The 15,443-nt window shown below is 41.1% G+C and overlaps 1 protein-coding gene across 4 annotated transcripts in view; it reads right to left on the reverse strand.

Moving 5' to 3' along the window:
• PRR5 (proline rich 5) overlaps positions 1 to 15,443 on the reverse strand; it is an 85,323-nt gene that overhangs the window by 48,542 nt on the left and 21,338 nt on the right. For all 4 annotated transcript variants that reach the window (XM_085049768.1, XM_085049769.1, XM_085049770.1 and 1 more), the window contains one exon: positions 12,273 to 12,391. In XM_085049768.1, coding sequence (XP_084905894.1) covers positions 12,273 to 12,345 — 73 coding nt within the window. In that variant the 5' untranslated portion in view covers positions 12,346 to 12,391. The remainder of the gene's footprint in view (positions 1 to 12,272; positions 12,392 to 15,443) is intronic.

A 15,443-nucleotide genomic window follows, 5' to 3' on the forward strand; every position in this document is an offset into this window, starting at 1 on the left:
TATGGTGAAATATTACACCTATAGAAGTTATTCTATTTATATGCCACCCCGTCAATCTCAGAAACCAGTACTAGACTCAGAGTCAACACATGCACCAAAAACATGCATAAGCCAGCATTCCAAGCTCCTGAAAATTTTGTAACAGAAGACAGACTTTCTCTACACTCCTTTCTCCTTCCTATGATTACACCTGATCGAATGTTGATTTATGATAAAATAAATAATTTTCAAAAAGGGCTACCTCCACCCATTATTGCAGAGTAATATTTCACATTTACACTGTGCTGTGCATCCACGGACATGCTTGAATTCAACTCATTCATTAACTTGGCCTGAGAGCTCTTGGGTATGAAGGGAGAAGAAAATCTGCACTTCAGCTTTAAGAGTGAAGAAGAGAGAGGTGGTGTGATTTGCCCAGGCCACCCCATGAGCAGCTGGCAGAGATATCAGGAGATCCTGGGCCTGTGTCTCCTGTTCCACCACAGGAACAAATGGATGCTGCAGGGAATAGGCAGCTACAGGTTCCTGGGTCGCCAGAAGGTAATGCAGGAGACAGAGCACCTCGGAAGGGCTTGTGCTGTGGCTGAGCTTCTGCAGCCCCTGGTGAAGAGTTGTCACAATACAGCACTGCTTCCAGAGTGGCTCAGCAGCACAGATTGCTCACCACTGGCCACGGAGAGGGATGAGAGCACTGCTGGACTAACTGGGAGCAAGGAGAGGACTGGGGATTGGGAGGAGCCCTCCCGTAAGCTCAATAAGGAGCACTACAAGCTTCTTACATAGAACAAGTGCACTCAGCACAGTCACAGAGCTGAGACTGTAAAGTACTGCTAGGTTAATTCATTTAAACCCAGCATGCCATACATGGTGCTAATACCACTATTTAGCTCACATGAAACCTGCAGCTCAAAGGTTAAGTGGTTTAATCAGAGCCACATAACCACCTCAGCGTGGAAGGCACTGCCAGCTCTAGCTCCTTGTCTTCCTCCCCAACATTTCTCCTTCTAAAAACAGGCCTGTCTCTACTAGAAAGAATTCTTTGATCTGTGGGGCCCACGTCCTGCAGGTGACTGCACAGCAAGTTCCAGAGCCACCACAGTGCTGGAGTCATAGGGGAATTTCTGCTCATCTGGATTTACTTCTATCTCAAGGCTTAAAACTATATATAGGTAGATAAATACAGGCTGGAAGTTGAAGAGGACTTATGCTTTTACTAGAAAATCATGTTAATGTACAGATCCAGGACCTTGTATCAAACACAGCTTTTAAAATCACAAGGCTAACTCCACAGTTACCTCCTGATACGCCAATGATGTCTGCAAAATTCTTGCTGGGACCTGCGGTTTAAAGACTGTATTGCTGTCCCTAGAAAACATTAGAAAAAAATCCAGGCAGTCCTCTCCAAGCATACACTTGGTTTCAAATGAATGAGATTTGCTGGGGGGCCAGAGGGAAAGGAAAAAAAAGGAAAGAACCTTACATTTTATTTACCTAATGCTATGTTAATTTTTACAGTATAATTGTATTGTCTCCTTACAAGTTTCTTTTTCACCATGATGAGAGGGAAAAAGAAGCAAAAAGTAATGTTCATGACGGGGAGCATTAAGAAATTCACAACATATAAAATTCATAATAAAGCTGTGACTGCTACGGGTCAACATGTTTTAGGCTACACCACTCTGTTGCAATGACAGGTGAACACTGCAGTGGTATTGGTACCAGTGGGAGGATATAAACAGTAGGAGAATTTGCCATCTCAGCTTTATTCACCATTCAGAGCTTTGCCATGAAACAAAACAAAAAATAAAAATTTTAATTGTAAAAAAAAAAAAGCAGCCCACTACTTCACTTTATCTCCCTATCTCTTTTGGAGAAGAGAGAAGAACTTCCTATAATGATGCTGAGTGGTGTATGCTCTGCAAGCAAAGAAAAGAATGGTAAAGTGTCTCTATGGCACAAAGGAGTTAAAAGCCTCCCTAGACAAATGCATTTTAGTTTTTCATAAACTACACTACGAAACTCAGGGCATGCCCTGACACATGCCAAAGCTCAGGAATCAGTCTTCTGACAGAACACTTCTTAAAGGCACAGCACATCCTGCCATGCCAGCATACAAGGGGCAAGGTGGAAAGGAAGGAGGTGCAACCACCAGGAAAAAATAAAAAGAGCCAGGGGGAAATGAAGTTGTAAACCTTTTGACTCATCAATTCCTTTGCTACAGTATCTACATAAATCTCCTTTATCATCAGAAAACAAAGAATAAAGAGAGTAAAGAAAGTATGAAACCAAGTAAGGTCCATTTACACCCTTCCTTCTCCATCCCACTGACTCGCTGCAACCTCTGGAGATAAAGGCATTCTCAAGGACAGACACCTTTTTTTTAATTGAGGTTCGTCCTAGCACAGCCTTGGTTTTGCTAGTTCTTTACCTTATTTCTGCCCTCACCACAGCCAAGCACTGATTTGTAAGAGAGGACTTGGCCTTACTTAAACATTTTCCCAACTTTGGAACATCTCCTGTGTACTCCTGTACTTCTGTCTCCTGGGACCAACCATGCCTGCATGACCACAGCTGCCTCTGTTTGGACAGAGTTGGGCTTTCCGCCCCTTCACCTCCATGTATGACTCACATATGGTGTTGTCTTTTACCCTGTGAAAAAGAAATGCTCGTGACAGTACTTCCTTCCTAAGCAATCACAAGGCGACACCCAAGAAGAGCCCTTAGACTAGGGTTACCAAGGGATGCTCTGCCCCTGTCACCACTTCTGCAGTAACAGTTCATCCTGCAAAACTTCAGACCTGACCTTCAGGCAGCCCATGGCTGCTGCATTTCCACTGCCTGCCTTGAAGATACACTGGCTCCACCAAACATGGCCATCCATGCCATGGCAACCTGCAGGTGATCAGGACCCATTTCCTGAACCTTCCCTTACAGAAATTTTTCGGTGTGAGGCAGAGCAGCATGAGTGTGCCTAGGAGATTTTCTCAGCAGAGAGACCTGAATCTGAGCAAAGAACCATCCAGACTGCAGCAACCATTTAACTCTAGCTTCTTTTCCACAATCTGCTGATGGATGACATTACCTATATACTGAGCTCCTCAGCCTCCCCACCTTGCTCCCTTCCTGTTTCTCCATGTCACCCTTTGCTTTTGTACTCCCTCTTCACTTTCTGTCTTTCTTGGCTAGCTAATTCTTCCTCAGGCAGTTTTTAAATATAAAGGGAAAGGAAAATAGCTAGTTGGTATTAATGCGTTATTTGCAAACCACTCTTCAGCTGGCTGTCACGGAATCAAGGCTTCAGTTTGCCTGTTTGGACTGTGAGCTCTTCTTTACCCTTTTCATTTTGCGGGTTCACTTTTTTCTTCAGCCAGCAAAACAGGGCCATGAGCTCAGATATAGGCCCCAGTCCTCATCCTAATCTAACACAGGTCATGAATTGAGCAATACCTGCTGAAAGCATCCATGAAAACCCACCCCCTTTGTCAGCAGTAGTTTTCAGTTTTACAGAGCATAGCAACACAAGCAGTTCTTAAAATACAGTAGACAGCTAAATCCTTTTTTTTCCTTGTTCTTCAGGAAAAAGGCATTAGGAGAGAATTAGGACAGGAATAGGCCTGTTACACCCACATCCAAACTATCAAGCTTTCCGTCATACGTCAATTCTCCTGGCTTGCAGTATTGCTCCTAGTTATCTCTGTAAAGGTTCTGGGAATTAAAGACAGTGCAGTGGTCCAAGAAAATGCAATGGTTCTGCTGGAGGAAGTGAGGACCAATGCTCTGGATTATAGGACCTGAGGCATTACCACCTTCCACTCACATGCCCCCGCAGGAAAGGAGGCAGAGTTCTGAGTGCCAGATGTACCTGTTTCAGGTATTACTGCTGCCCACTCAATGAATTAACAACCCATTGTAACCAGTGTATACTCCAAGGCAAGCTCACAATTTTGCTCTTAAATGGAAGTCAAATCTTTAAATTTGATTTAGAAAGTAAGGTCTCAAGAGTTCTGATCAATAAGTAAATCAAATGTTTAAAATTCTTTGTGCTCTTATTACAAGACATTGAGATAGCGGTATCTTACAAAGTAACTGAGCACGTGATTTTTTTTTTCCCTTCTTGAGCTCTATGTGAATTCTTTCCTAAATTGCCTATCTTGCATAATTTTAATTGGATCCCAGAACACCACGACCTTGATGCAGCTGCTGCATTGTCTCAGTGCTGTCTTCTACAGTTATATATGGTACGGTGCCTTCCAAATCTGTGAACCCTGAGAGATCAGAAGTGTGTGCTGCACAGGGCTATTTTTCTTATATCCAAACATTTCTGATTCAAGGTCTTCCAAGAAAGCTCTGATTGCCTTGGAAGGTCACCAAGATAAAGAACCCACTTCAGTAACTCACTGAGTTTCTAATAAACTGCACTGGTGGCCAGCTGTTAGTTACGAGTAATATGCTGGCTTTTCTCTCAAAGCCATGATATCCATTGTGTAATGTGCTTTCTGAGCATGGCTGGAAACATGCACCGTGCCTTGAGATTCCTGTCACCTCCTGCGCCAAAGTCACGAAAGTCACTTCAGACCCAAGCAATGCAAGAACCAGCTCTGCAAACGGGGAATCTTTGACTCTGGTGGTATTACGCTGCTGCTGTTTACATGGTACTACAGCTCTTTGGAACAAATCATGTCATCCTGCAAGAATCACAAAAGCCTGGTGTTAAACACAAATAGATTCTTTCAGAAAATTCAACATTCTCCCTTTGCCTCACAAAGATATCTTTCTGAATGGAAAAATCACCAGAGAGATTTAAAAGACAATCCAAAATTGCAACGTCTATCTGCGCACTTGGACTTTGCAGCACTCAGTATGATGGAAGTCTCATTAGGAACTTAAAAACGGGATGGCAAAAAGTCCATCTTTCACACACTCATGCTGAGACAGTCCCTGCAGACTGAGATACTGGGCAGTGGAAACAGCAACAGTATAAAAAGCCTTAACTGCACAATTTATTTTACACTTGTACCTTTAAATCTTCATTTCACCAGGTCAGCAGGTCCAGTACTATGACCTCTCAGTATGTATCATGTTCTGAGTGTTTTCTCAGGATGGCCTGGGAAATAAATTAGCTCAAAGGGCAGAGTGATGGAATTTTTTTAACTCCACAGCAAGGATTGGAAAAACTGTTCACTGTCACAGGGCTCATTAGCCAGTCTCAATCAGATACTTGACACAATAACATTTGAGTTATCACCTAGGAGGAATGCTTCATTATCTAGGAGGTAAAGCAAATTCCATTACATTTCCTTACAGAAAACAGTTTTTTCCCCACAAGGGAGCAACAACTAGATACTTAATCGAGGTACTCCTCCTTCTCTAAAGTCAGCATTAATACCAGCCTCCTCAAGCTACTGGGAGATGCAGTGGAAGAACAGCAGAGTCATTCAGAAGATGTGTGTCTTCATGGTATCTCCCTTCTCTCTCTCTTTTGATGAGTCCTGCTTTCATGTTCACCAGGCTCCATTTAGTCATTTCAAATGATCTGTTCTCCAAACTGCTACAGTAACTTTCCACTGCAAAACAGTTCAAGCTCTCTAAAGGCATGCTTTTTTTTTTTTTTTCCTTTTTGGGTTCCTTTTAGAAAACTGCTGGAACCATAAACATTTTAGGTTTCATGGCACTGGGAACTCTGAGCAATCCAGGATCTTCTAGGCTGGCTGCTCTAGGGCTAGCAGTTTTAAAGACCACTCAGACTGAGCTCCCACACTCTGAAACAGAAAAGCTGAAGGACTTAACTGGAGCAAGGCTCCCAGATGTTCTGTTGGGATCCTAGTACAAAAAGCAATGTTTCTAGAATACACAACTCCTTCATACAGACAGCTATAGGCCAGCTAGTCCTAGGCTTGCAGCCAGCACTTGTGTGAACTGCTTCATGTGGAGCATGGTCCATTTTGGGAACATCATCAGAAAAAAGAAATAAACTGAAAACCTCTAATGAGCAGAGAAGCCTGGAGCACAGTAAGCTCTACACTCGAATCTCTGTCTCCAGTCCCTTTGAGATACTTGGGTCTTTATAAAGAGCTTTACACCAAACTTCACCAACTTGACATTTTCACAGTGAGGGGATGATCACAGGAGGATGGATAAAGCTTGGTCCTGAGGAAAAACTGCAGCCTTTGCTTGCCCTGTCTCTTAAAATCTGGCAAAACCATTTTGTGTCAGCCTACTTTTTGTAAAATTTGATTTCAGGTCCATCTGTGTGAGGTTTGAACACAATGACACCTGATGTGATGAGGCCACCTGGAAGGGCAGCTGGGCTGGGGATGTCCCCTCACAGGTGACTGGGAAGAGAGCCCTGAAAATAGCCATGTACAACACAAAAAAATCCCAGTAAAACATGAATCTGCCTGTGAACACGTGCTCCCTAGGACATTGATTCTAGCTACATTTTAACTCTTTGAGGCCCTCACAGAGTGAAACAGCTTAACTCCCACAAAGGTTTATAAATCAACAGCTCTTTGTCATCTATGGGTTTTTTAATAAAAGATGCCACTCTTTGGGTTTTCCAGCTGGCATGGAAGGGGCACTGGCTGCAGGGCAAATGCAACAGGAATCCTTGGTACCCTCCTCTAACAAGCAGCTTGAGGGAGCAGCCCAGTGCCGTCCCCTGTACAGATGGCACAAAAACCTGGGGACAGCACCCCTCCTTGGTGTGAGATGCTTCCCACAGGATATTCTGTGACCCAGGCAAACAAACAGAACCTCCTTGCCTTGCACTTTCGCTCTGTCCTCCACATATGGAACACAGGGTTTCTCCACCATGCTCCTTGTACGTACTTGAACAGTGGCTGCACCACTGTGAGTTTGCCAGTTTTGCTGCATCTTTAAAGGTTTGTATTGCTGTGGTATTTTGGTGCTTTCAAACTGTAGGGGCATCAGTCACAAGATAGTAAAGGGGAGAAAATATTTCTTTTTTTCCCCTCAGTCTCAGAATGGTCAGAATCAGAATTAATTTTATCCTGTGTAATGTTTTGGCTTGGTTCATCCTTACTCCAAGTGAATTCACCAATTTCTACTCACAGCAATTAAAGGTCATGAAACCAGTTAATCCTCTCTCTTAAGCAGGGTGAATCCCTTCTAGGGAGTGAATCACCAATGTTTGGAAAGATAAGAAAATGCAAAAATACCTTCTGTGGGACTATAATCACAGCTGGATGCAAATAAAAAATGCACAAGGGGACTTCGGATGCCATTTGCTTGCACCAATTTTTAGCTCATCTGTTTAATTTGATTGATGAACATAGGCCAAAAAAATTAAACCAAAAATTTTATCTTCTTGCTAAAAATAAATAAATAAATAAATAAAGCAGTTGTGCTTTCTGCAGTGTTTGTCTACACAGCACAAACATTTGAGCAGACTAGAGGAGTCAGAGAAGGGAGGAAGACAGGGAAAGGACTTAATTCATTTTTTTATAATGTAAATCTAAAATGATCCTGGTCCTCATCTAATACTCCACATGTTACAAAGGAGATACATGCATGTATATATCTGTATGTCATTATGTTGGTTTTTTTAGGCATCTGTTACACAGATTGGTTCCAAGAGAAAGTTTTGGATCCAGATCTGAACTCTCTGAAGAAGGAGAACATCTAGAACTGAACTTTTGATTACAACTGACAAAAAGATAATTTAAATCCAGGTTTTTCATTCATTGACTGAATTTGAATTTCCTTTATTAGTTTTGTACAAGAATTTAGCATGTCAGTTGAAACATAAACACATCTAAACTTATTCTGCTGAAATAAAATAGAAAGTTTCAGTGTTTTTTTACTTTAGTGTATTGCTTCCTATCTAATGCCTTCAACAAAAAATCTTCTTGGTTCTAATATTTTGAAGCATTCTTTTTAAAAAGGCAAAAGCCTGTCCAACTTATTGCTGGTACCCAGTAGTGTTAAAAACCCCGCAGAATTACAAACCAATAAAAACACTATAGAAGCCTTCATTTTAAATGGTGAATCCTTAACAGTGTATAACTGTCCTCCCCTATGAGAGGGACTAAACATTTGTAGTCAAAAACGAAGGCATCCAGAACTATTAGATACTTAATACCTAGCTGAGAGGCTTAAGGAAAATATGCCCAGGACCCACTTGTGTTTTGCATTTTTCTTGGACTGTTATCAAGAAATGCTATCTAGTTATCAATGCCAAGCATCGAAACAGCTAGAAGTCTCAGTTCCATTGTAGAACACAAGTTCTAAAGACATTATAAAAAACCCAATCAATTCTCAAGCCCACATAATTTTTTTTTTTTTTGGAAGCCTTATTTCAGTAATCCTCATCATTTAACTTTTGGAGGATTACTCAGACCTTAGTGATGTGACCTGTCCTCCTGAGGGAAATGGAAGAGGAATAAAAGGTTCTATCTTTTACCTTTCTTTACTTACCGCAAAACTAAATGTAATAAAAGACTTAAGCTATTATATGGTGGAATTATTTCACATACTATTAACAGGAAGATCTACAGATAGAATATTTATGCTTCTATCTACACTTCACTACTGCCTGTACTTGTGAGATGGCAAATAAGCAAAAGGACAGAAACTGGAAATAGCATTTGAATTACTTTCTTCCTTTTGCTTAAATTCACTGTAAGAGCTGTGAAGAGAGAAGACACTCATGACCACAGCAACAGCAGTGTAGCGGCCTGGGAGGTCAGAATTGGAAGGTGCATTTGAGATAAAGTTCTGTCATTCCAGTTTGACCTTCCATTTTTTGTAAGTTCATTCAGCTCTAGCTACTGGAAGATGTACAGGAAAATTCAGATCTCATTCTGCAACTGCTGAAGAAAACTGGGCACATCCAGGGTGCAAGGCATTGCATCCTTTAAAGGATATTTCAGCCTGGTCAGGAAAGTGATGGTGGGGATGTGCCTGCTCTCTTCACCAGCTATAAAGAGACTATAATGTGAGTAGTTTAGATATGGATATGGTGTTCCAAGCTGTAAATACATAAAATTAGATTACATAAATGTCACCCGCAGTCTTTTTTTGGGTAATGGATCATAATACAAGTGTCAATAATCTGGCATCCAACTAATGAATGTTTAATTTCCTCAAGTGCGTGCTCTGACCCTGGATGAAGAAATCTTTGAGAGCTATCACTGGTTTACAAGCTCAGCTAGTATTTCAAGTTGGGAGATACTAAATTAGTATTCCTAGGAGAATCTGCTGCTGACCAAAGGCATTGAGAGATTGAGAGAATAAGGACAAAGGCATTCATGACACAGCCTCAACAGAAAGACTGGCTAAGAACATCTTCTGGCTAGGGAATCAAATGAAATTTTAGGGAGACTTGAGCTCAAAGCAACACCCTACAGCAGTGAACAAGAACAACAGGACAATAAATGAAAATATTGTCAGACTCTTCTCTTTGTATTTGGAGGAGGAGAAAAATGGAGCAAACAAAGAATTACAATTTTGCCAGGAATTTCCTGTAATACTAATTACTATAAAAATGAGTGCTCCTCTGCTGTGACACAGTAAACCCTGCTAACCTCCTTTATTATCTCAACAATCTCCTACTGACTTGTCTCCTCATGAGGACAGCAAATGTGTCACTTTTCCATTTCTGACTGGCTCTGCCACGCCAGCACTTCTGCATGTACTGGCTTTGAAACCTGTGACATTTCCATGGATTACCACAGGACACATCCAGAAAGTAAAACCTATGTATGAACATTTACAAAGGCTGTGGCCTGCAGATGTGAACTTGTTGGGGCCTGAAACCTTCGGTATCTGCTTTCTATGGCCCCTGTTACAGTAGGGCCAGATTTCTAAGATCTTTAAATTATAGCATACAACAGTGAAGAGAAAGAAATATGTATAACTACAAAATATGCACACTGTTGAAATATAAAATTTGAATACAATAAAACTGCAAGCATTGCTTAAAGATTACAATATTGCTGGCAAGTTATGGCTTTTGCAATGAAAAAAGTCCAAGTAGTAATAAAATACGGGGTTTGCAGTGGGAAGGCAGCGATTTTTCATAAGACTTTGCTATTTCCAGTCAGCAAATGCTCTGTCAGGGTGGTGGTAAGTTGCTGGCATAATGTTTAATAATGTCTTCTTGCACGGTGGGAACTCTGATCTGATTGTCCGTCACAGTAAGGTTATAGATTACATGGCAATCTATAAACAGTTTACAGTAGGATAGTTTGCAAATGCTCCACTAAAAACAGAGGGCTTACACATGTTTTTGTTTACTCTGACTTATTTCGAACACCAAGAATAAAAAGTTTAACAATGAACAAACCAAAGATGGATTGTAAACAGTGAACTTTTAAAATATTTCAATGAAGCATGAAAGCAGCTTTTAGTTCTGCTGGCAGTGGCTGAATCCTCCCAGGAGCTGTATTTGGAGTTGCAGCTGTCAGAACTCATGTTTGGTAGCAGATTAATTGGCAGATTGCTAATTTAGCTAAGAGCAAATGTGGGTATTTGTTTTAGGAAGAGTTGTAAAGTTCAGGAACAAAAATTTTCTGGGTATTCTTGAAATAATGCAGACAGAAGTAGCAGGGATTTCCTGCCTGAGTAATTCTTTCCTCCCCTTTTCCAGGTGAATCACTTGTGAAGAGAAAAGTGATGTCCATAGTCATCATGACGTGGAACTATCAAGTTCCCATTGTACAACACCCCATCTCTGCTACTGATATCCTTAACTCAAATCTCAGGGAATGCAGAGTGGCAGTACCTAAACAGCACCCTGGACCCAAGTGAAAAATGGTGCAGAAGAAGTAAAAATGAGTGGTCTCGTTTTTCTCTCACTTTGAAACATCTGTGTCCAGTTTACACAACAAGATAAATTCTGCTGTAGGTTCCAGCCTTGCACACATCCCTGGAAGTGCTCAAGGCCAGGTTGGACAGGGCTTGGAGCACCCTGCTCTAGTGGAAGGTGTCCCTGCCCATGGCAGGGGGATTGGAACAAGATAATCCTCAAGGTCCCTTCCAACCCAACACTGTGACTATGATTAGAGCCATGCAAGGCTCTGGCGAACTGCAGTTTGTAGAGGTCCATTTACTCCTGCAGCCTGGGATGAGACCAAGTAACACTGTAGGCAAATCCAGCTACCATTGCAATAAAGTAGCAAAGAACAGGAATTCCCACCATTCCCACTCCATGCAGTCTGGGAAGCATGCATTAGTATCAAGTAAATAGAAGTAGAAGTTTTCAAGAGCCAACCGTTTAGAAAAGATCTCTTTCCTTAAAAAACACAGGAAAAAAGCCAAAGCCACAGCAGAGGTTAGATTCTGCAGATTAGTGATAAAGTAAATAAATCTTTATACATTCAGAAAGAAAATTATTTTGGAGGAAGAAACTGACAGCTGCTTTCTGATAAAATTTCTAAGCTGTTTTGAAAAAAACAAGAGTTCCTACATGTGATGATAATGTTAAAGGAAAACAGAACAACATCAGAGTACGTACATTTACTTTCCTTTCACACTTGCACACCACCATACGCACTCTCCTTTGATGACTAGCATTTAATGAAAGTGATTTCAAGAAATCATTAAAATGTTCTTCTTCCTAAAAACCTTGAATCTCAAACACAAATCCAATTCTAACAATCAATATAAAAGGTTTTAGCCAGGCCCCTTTGCAGAAAAGCTGCAGCTGTGAAAGACACTTCTTCTACAGCTCAGCTGTTCAGTGTCCCTTCTTACCACACCCATGTATACATCAATCATATATGGGCCATTTAAGAATCCCTCATTGCTGTAGTGCACAGTCAGACAGGGCAGCTTAATCTGTTTCTGCAACACTGACTGCTCGTGGCGAACAGCAGCTGAATGCTCTTGTTCAGCTTGAGGGCACTGTGCTGGGTGACACCCCAGCTTTTCCACCACCCACTCTAGCTCTCCTCTTCAGGGTTTTTTCCTCAAGGACATAAAGTTATTTAGAGGCTTCTCTCAGACAGCAACATTTCAAGCAATTTTCTACACTGAATGTTCACAATCCTGATTCAGCTGTATATAGATTCCCAGCTGAAAGTTCATGCATAGCATTTTTTAAGCTGCATTAAAGCTAGATAGACGCAGACTGACTTGCACTGATGCTAAAGACTCCAAAGTGCTGCACTATTATTCAGGTATTTTCCTGTGGCAAAAAATACAGAAATTTTGGAGAGATGTTAACCCTACTGAGTCCAACAATGAACTCTCCAGGTGACTGAATTTGGGAACATTTTCAATTGCAGTAAGTGTTGCAGAAACATGCTTACCTGCTAAAGGAGGAAGAAAATAGGACTGAATAGTAAACAAGCAAGACTGCAGCAGGTTTCCAAGAGTCAACATGAAAATTCTTGACAGGTGATACAAAGTGGTTGCAAAAAAGTCAGCTCTGCAACAAAAGATGAACAAAACAGTTGTATTGTAAATATTGTTATTCTACAATATGTTTAAAGAGTGCACTAATAAACCCATAATGACACACACAGAAATAAAATAAGCACAACGAGTGCTGTTCTACCTCATCTCTGACTCAAATATTTCTTCTTGCACTTTTCCCTTTTCTGTTTTATTTTCTTCAGGGGAAGCAATTCATTGGCACCAACCCCAAGTGCTACACTTTTCTCTAAAGAAGGTAAGAGAAAAGTTTCCATGGGCACAGACAGTGCAAGCAGTTCTGTGTCCAAGCATTACAGAGGTAACAGAAAATGGTTTGAAATATGCTGCATGATCTACTGTGATCAGCTTTGAGAGCAGATGTCTTGGAAAGCCCAGGAAAGTCTTAAACACATCCTTTAGAAATACTGAGAATTCTTTCTTTAGGGCTTCAAATGATGGGTGCAATATCACTGCCTGCCCTGGGCTGGTCTTGAAGTGCACCTCTGAGGTGACTATTAACACAGTAAACAATCCCAGAGTGGATAAATTGGTGCAGCGTAGAATTAAGAATTATGTGACTTCTAACCCCAATATAAACACCTTCATAATTTAAAGATTATTTTTGTAAATAACTGGTCAATAAGTATAGAACACTATTAGGAAAATCATGTATATGCGTGTGTGTGTGTATATATATATAGACACACATGCACATGCATACACCATACACACAGATACACAGGTATTCACATGCCTCCACATTCTGAGTACAGCTCTTCATGCCTTGCACTTTGTACAGTCATTAGTGCCAGCTCTAACACACTGCTAAATTTAACTAGAAATACATTGCTGTCTTTTTTGGCTTAGTTCATCCTGGGTATAAACTACTCTTGCTTTTGTTTTGTGACATTTCATACCCACTTTGCAAGGATGTGATTGTATGTGTTTAAAAATATGTATTTTAAAGTTAATCTTTCCTGCACTTGAAAGAACTAAATAATCCCCTTATATTCCCACCTTTGTCTGCTCCACGGGTATGAGCTTCATTCTGTTACCACTTCATTTAAGTGAAATTAAACTCAGAGGTGTTCGTTTAAGCGAGAGCATTGGGCAAAGTCAGTGCATTTTGCCTGCAATGCTTTCAGGAGCACAAACACAAGCAGCTCAGCAGAGAGCTGCAGAACTGGAGAAATCACTTTCAGCTTGGAGGCTGCAGAGCCATGAACTGGTATCCTGAGCACCTGGGCTGAGGTACAGAAAGCAACCACTCAGAAGCATGTAGAAGATAAAACAAGAGCAAAACCAGCATGAGGGATGTGGTGCAAAACCACAAGATACAAACATGGTCACACCAGAGCAACAACTTCAGTGGATGCAGCTGGACATTACATGAGTATATGAAAAGCTGCTCTAATTGTATGAGAAATCCCACTGATGTGCTTAGGCCTGAGCAGCAGGCCTCAGCCAGAGCTGACTTACAAGATGAATCCTGGGCATTATGTGCCCATACTAAAACCATCAGTATTATTTAGCTAAAAATAGATGACCGAGACACTTATGCTAGCTGTTTAACACCAAACCAGTTGCTTTAGCAACTTTCACATAACTTTGTGCAGTTATCTGCAAGAAATGTATCATTTTAAGACATTTTCTGAACTGACATGAATAGAGGCTTGTCTGTAGGATATCTTCGGGGAAGCCCTCCCAGCTGAGGCCTGGGCGCTGGCCATGCCCTGGCCCTGGTTTGTCAGCAAGTGTGCCGTCAGATCCAGGTGTTTCTGTGCTAAAAATATAATCAAGTCACTTTGACTTGCTGACTTGGGCCTATAAAAGCTGGAGCCACTTTCGGGGTGAATTTGGAGACCTCACCTACAGGTGGATGCACCGTGTGGGATTTTCCCAGTTGCTGGGAAGGGTTCCTCAGGTCCTCGCTGAGAAAGGGGCTCTCCAGCAACTTCAGGCTCTGGATGATGGTAAAGTATTTAGGCAACTGGTGATGTATCACTATCAATCACTATCCTGTGCCTTATATAGTAATGATTACGTGCACTACCTTGCTTATTTTTGCTTGCTGCTAAAGCCAAGCATGTAGTTTTATTGAATGTATCATTTTACTTTTGTGTTGCCTTAGTATTTGTAGTAAAATAAGACCATTCTTTCCATTGGTGTCTGTGTCCTTTAAATCACCCTGTCAATTGGCAGAACATCCACTGATTTCAGACAGATATTATCAACAGAGAGTGCAATAATAGCTAATTGGTTCTCAAAAAATGAGGTGCTTACGGGTGTGAAACCAGCATTTTGCTTGGAGAACCTGCTTTGACATTTCTATACAAACAGATTTTTTTAAATCCTCTGTTTTGCCTATAACTAGTGATAATTTGGTCAGCCAGGATAATAAACCTACATCACAAAGAGATTCTTTAGGATTTGAGAAGGTAATTTCAGAGTACAACTCCACTGGCTTTTTTAAACTGACTTGACTCTGATGATTAAAGTTCAGCTATTCCACTGATGCAAGCAGGAGTATAAATTGATTTTTTTTTTAATTTTTGAAATATGTTTATCTTGCTTTCATCTAATATTTGCTATGTCCTAAACTACCTATAGGTTCAGGAGGAAAAGAGAATGCCTAAATGAAACCAACCCATGATGCTATTGTACAGAAATTTCAGGAGACTGTAATTAAACTTATTCCTTTCTCCAGCTGAGCAATTGGTGCACTCTTTGGCCGATAAAGGAAATAAAGAATTAATTTGTTGTCAAGTATTGATATCATCCCTTAAACCAGGCATTTCCCAGAAGCAGAATTTCAGAATTGCATGACAGTATTCTCAGGCACACACTGCTGGCCCACCCTGCCACTTTGCTCCAGGGAAAGCAGCAACACAAGGCTCTCTGAAGTATCACTGTTAATGACCCAAAATTACCGCCAGTCTGTAGGTTTAGAGACCTCCTGACCAGAACGGAAAGAAACATGACTCCAGAGGTTTTTGGAGCCCAAAGCCGCCACGAAATCCAGAGTCATCTCAAACTGCTCTGTGCCACAGGACAGTGCAATTTCC

This window comes from Lichenostomus cassidix, chromosome 1Ab (genome assembly GCF_008360975.1).
Source record: "Lichenostomus cassidix isolate B80296 chromosome 1Ab, HeHo_3.0, whole genome shotgun sequence".
NCBI classification, from domain to species: domain Eukaryota; kingdom Metazoa; phylum Chordata; class Aves; order Passeriformes; family Meliphagidae; genus Lichenostomus; species Lichenostomus cassidix.